The sequence below is a fragment of the Pollicipes pollicipes genome, unplaced genomic scaffold, assembly GCF_011947565.3.
Source record: "Pollicipes pollicipes isolate AB1234 unplaced genomic scaffold, Ppol_2.1 Scaffold_5724;HRSCAF=6776_pilon_pilon_pilon, whole genome shotgun sequence".
NCBI lineage: Eukaryota > Metazoa > Arthropoda > Thecostraca > Pollicipedomorpha > Pollicipedidae > Pollicipes > Pollicipes pollicipes.
The window spans coordinates 55653008-55657115 of NW_023596746.1; the positions used below are offsets into that span (position 1 = coordinate 55653008).

General features: G+C 64.6%; 1 protein-coding gene across 1 annotated transcript; it reads right to left on the reverse strand.

Moving 5' to 3' along the window:
• Window positions 1-528: 528 nt before the first annotated feature.
• Window positions 529-1551, reverse strand: LOC119103236 (uncharacterized protein K02A2.6-like). The gene is made up of 2 exons (XM_037226678.1): window positions 1288-1551; window positions 529-1203 (listed from the first exon to the last, which is right to left on the reverse strand). Exons 1-2 carry the CDS (start codon window positions 1549-1551, stop codon window positions 529-531), a joined length of 939 nt encoding a protein of 312 aa, XP_037082573.1.
• Window positions 1552-4108: the final 2557 nt, after the last annotated feature.

Genomic DNA, 4108 nt, shown 5'->3' on the forward strand with positions numbered 1-4108 from the left:
CGGGTCCTCGTCTCCGGCGTCATCGGGGCAGGTCAGGTGCTCACTGGGCACGGCGCCGGCGGCGCCATTATTTGGTCCATCCACTCCGTGATTCTGACTGTCGCTGGTCGTCGCGCTGTCCTGACTGCCGGCGCTGGCGATCAGGGGTTGAAGCGGGCGGAGGAACCGACAATTCAGCCAGAAGAATGCGGGGCCGCTCGGTAGCTGGGACGAGGTAGTCACGCCACGATCCGACGCCGGTGACGGTGCCGGTGCGGTCCCACAGATGAGAGGTCGGATCCTGGATGAGGACGCGCTGTCTGACCCGCAGCGGGCGGTGACGCCTCGCCGACTCGTCATACCGCTCTACGGAGCGCTCCAGAAGCTTTGCCGCCTTCGCATCGCAGTCGTACGCGGCCTCCTACCAGCATTGAGCGAACGCGTGGTGGTGTACCGGCACCGCTGAGCGCAACGGGTGACCGTAAAAGATCTGCGCTGGAGATCGGTCGTGTTCAGATCTCCGCCGGCGGTGGTTTTCTGCACGAGCCATTAGACGGCCTTGACGGCCGCCTCCGCGTGCCCGTTGGACTGCGGGTAGTGAGGTGTTGACTGTTGATGGTCCCCACCCCACCGGCGGAAGAACTCACGGGTGAGCCGGGCGCTAAACTGGGGCCCTCCGTCGGTCCTGATGTAGGCCGGTAAGCCGGTGGCGGCGAACATGCCGCGTAGGCTGCTCACCAGGTCTCTGGCTGACGCCTCTCCAGTTACCCGTGACACGAATGGCCAGCCAGAGAGGCGGTCAACGTAGACCAGGAAGGTCCGTCCGGCCCAGGCGAAGTAGTCCGCGGAGACGGCTTCGAACACTCGCGAGGGTGCCTTCCCTGTCATCATGGGTTCTTTCTGCTGACTGGGCAGGTGCAGTTGACATTTGCTACAGGTGCCGATGCAATTCGTGATGTCCTGGTCCACCCGGGGCCAGTACACCGCCTGCCGTGCCCGCCTCTTGGTTCGCTCGACGCCCTGGCGGCTGGCGTGAAGTTTCTGGAGAGTAGCGCGACGGAGGCACTGCGGTACTACCAACCGCCGGCCGCACACCACCAGGCCGTCATCCACCGCCAGACAGTCTCGGAGGCCCCAGTAGGGGCCCAGCAGCGGCTCCAGCTGCGTCCGATGCTCTGGAAAACCGGTCAAGATGGCATCTTTCAAAGCGACCATCTCCGGGTCCTTCTCGGCGACGGCGCGGAGTTCCGACAGCGTGACGTCCCGCAGCGGCCTGGCGCCACCGTCGGTGTCGGTGACGTCACTAACGAGCCTGGCGACCATGCTGGCGATCTGGTGACTGCCGTCTTGTTCCGCTTCCTCGTCGTCAGGCGTTGGGTCATGCACGGGCGCCCGAGACAGCGCGTCTGGGATGGCGTGCAGCTTTCCCTGCCGCCAGGTGGCGACGAAGTTGAACTGGCCGAGTCGCTCCCGGAGACGCTGCAGGCGAGGTTTCTCGATGTCCACCATGCTTTTCGAGTTGAGAATGAGGATCAACGGCCGATAATCCGTCATCACCTCGAACTGCTGCATACCGCTGATATATGTGCTGCATTTTCGGTACGCCCACGCCAGGGTCAGCAGCTCGTGTTCAATCACTGCGTAGCGTGACTCCGTCTCCGACAGGAACCAAGATCCGCACCTGGATCAGGCGCCACCGGCCAGCCCTGTCCAGCTGACGGAGACAGAAAACCGAGACCGCCGGCGCCGGCTGCGTCAGTCTCCTGCACCGCCCGTCGCAGCGGATTGAAAAACTCCAGCACGGGAGGCGACAGCAGCGCCATCTTCGCGGCGGCGAACGCCTGATCGTGGGCCGGCGTCCACAGCCAGGCGTTCCGCGGCCGCTGCAGGCTGACGGAGCGGTTCAGCGGCCGCGGCGACATGAGAGGAGAAGGACCCCAGTTGGTCGACTATGCCGAGGAATGATCTTAGGTTGGTGATGCTGCTGGGCTTCGGGAGACGAGTTGATGGCTCGAATCTTCTTATCGTCAGCGGTATAGCCAGTCGAGCTGATGTTGTAGCCGTAGAATTCTACTTCCGCCTCCGCGAAGCAGCACTTTTTCCGGGTTCAGGGTGATCCCATGCTCTTCACACCGCCGAAATATTTTGGGCGGACATGCGCCACAACGGGCTTCATACTCAGAGTCATAGGCGAACACATCGTCCACCACTTCGCAGGTGTTCGGGATGTCTCCCAGGGCGGCATCGCCGTGCTGGTTGTACACATCGCCTGAGCTGACGATGCCCGTCCGGGGCCCTCTTGTACCTGAACCTGCCCCACGGCGTGATGAAGCACGTCAGATCTTGATCCTTCCTCTCTGATTGGGATCTGGTGGTAGCCGGCCTTACTGTCCAGCTTGGTGAGGACGGTCGCGCCGGGCGTGACTGCTGCCACCAGCGTCCTGCGGCGAGCGGACTGGGTGGGGCCGGCCTCTTCACGAATCGATTCAGCTTCGTAAAATCGACCATGAGGCGGCAGCCTAACACTGCACCAGCTGGCGGCCGCTTCGCCACTGGGACGATGGGGGTGGACACCACGGCGTGGGGTGCTCGACGGGCTCTATGATGTCCTTGCTGAGGAGGTCGTCCAAATGCTCTCTGACATCCTGTCCTCCAGCAGAACGGAATGTTCCTCGCTGTCGAAAGCGCACGGGGGACGCGGCATCTCTGTCAGCTGTCGATTCGCATAATCTCTCCCACCATCTTCCGCAGAGGTGATTGTGCTTCAAACTGTGCTTCAAACTGATGTTTCCACTGCTGTGCCGAGCGGGCGCCACCGGTGCTCTTCTGTGCCGGGCCGTCGCCGCCGGTTCTCTGCCTGTCGGGGCGGCGCCGCCGGTCCCAGCGAGGGCGCTCCGGCCTGTGTTATGGGCGGTTCCATCATCCGTGGTCTGAGGGCGAAACTGGCTTCTCGCTGCTTCGACGCAGCCTCTTGCGCGGCGCCGTGCGCCCGCCGCACTGACAACCGTCGGCCCTGTCTCGGCAGTGGTAACGCTGAGCTGGCCGCGCCGCTGTCCGGGACAGACGTGATCCCAGGGCGCCGGCACCCGGCGGCCGGCGGAGAGCGCGCCGCGGGTGGTGACACAGCGGTGACATGCTGATCCGGCGTCGGCCAGCGCGGCGGGCCGCTGCTGACCTGTCGAATCTGCTGCCGGGGAAGCTCGGGAGGAGTGTGCCGAGCTCCATGCAGTCGTGTCAGAACAGCAGAGGGCGTGCATACCGAGCTCCATGCAGTCGTGTCAGGACAGCAGAGGGCTGTGCAGACCGCGAATCACGGACACATCCACTGTGCTGACGACGTCACCCAGCTGCAGTGTGACGCTGCCGGTGCCGACGCACTCCATTTCCCGGTTGTCGGCGTTCAGCAGACAGGTGACTGGCGGCTGAAGGTCTTCACCACACAGGCCCATCTTTTCCGCGCTGCGAAGCGATAGCGCTGAAGTATCAGCTCCTGTGTCCGGTGTCCATTCCGCCTCCGACGCGCCGCCGTCCGCGCGGCGCAGCTGCAGGCGAACACGCGGGGTCCGATGGGCCATGTGTCCTTGTTGCAGCACGTCAGCTACGTGTTCCGTGCGTGGGATGGACGGCTCGCGCTCCGAGCTCACTTGATGCGTGCGCCACCAGCGACAGGCCGCCGGCGACCGCCCGTCGACCTTGTACGACCACGCGTCGATGTCGACGGACCGCCCTCACGGCCGGCCCCGGTGGGACACAACAGCGTGAAGTGTCCCACTTGACCGCAGGAATGGCATCTCCAGGACGCCGCCGGCGTGCAACGTTGCACAAAACGCCGGCATGGGGCTGCGCACCGCACTTCCGACATGTCGGCCCGGCCCGGCTGTCTGTGCCCGAACGCTGGGGATGCGGCTGCCGGGGCTGACCGCTCGGCTGCGCGACCGGCGGGTAGCTTCAAGACCATTGAAACCGCCGCCGAGCCGCCTAGTCGCCGTGCTGCTGTTCGCTGCATTTTCCGACGCCCGGCATATGTCGACGGCCTTGCGCAACGTCAGGTCGGGCACCTCCAGCATGCGGCGGCGAGTCTCGTCGTCGTTCGTGCCGACCACCAGCCGGTCGCGCAGACGATCGTCGT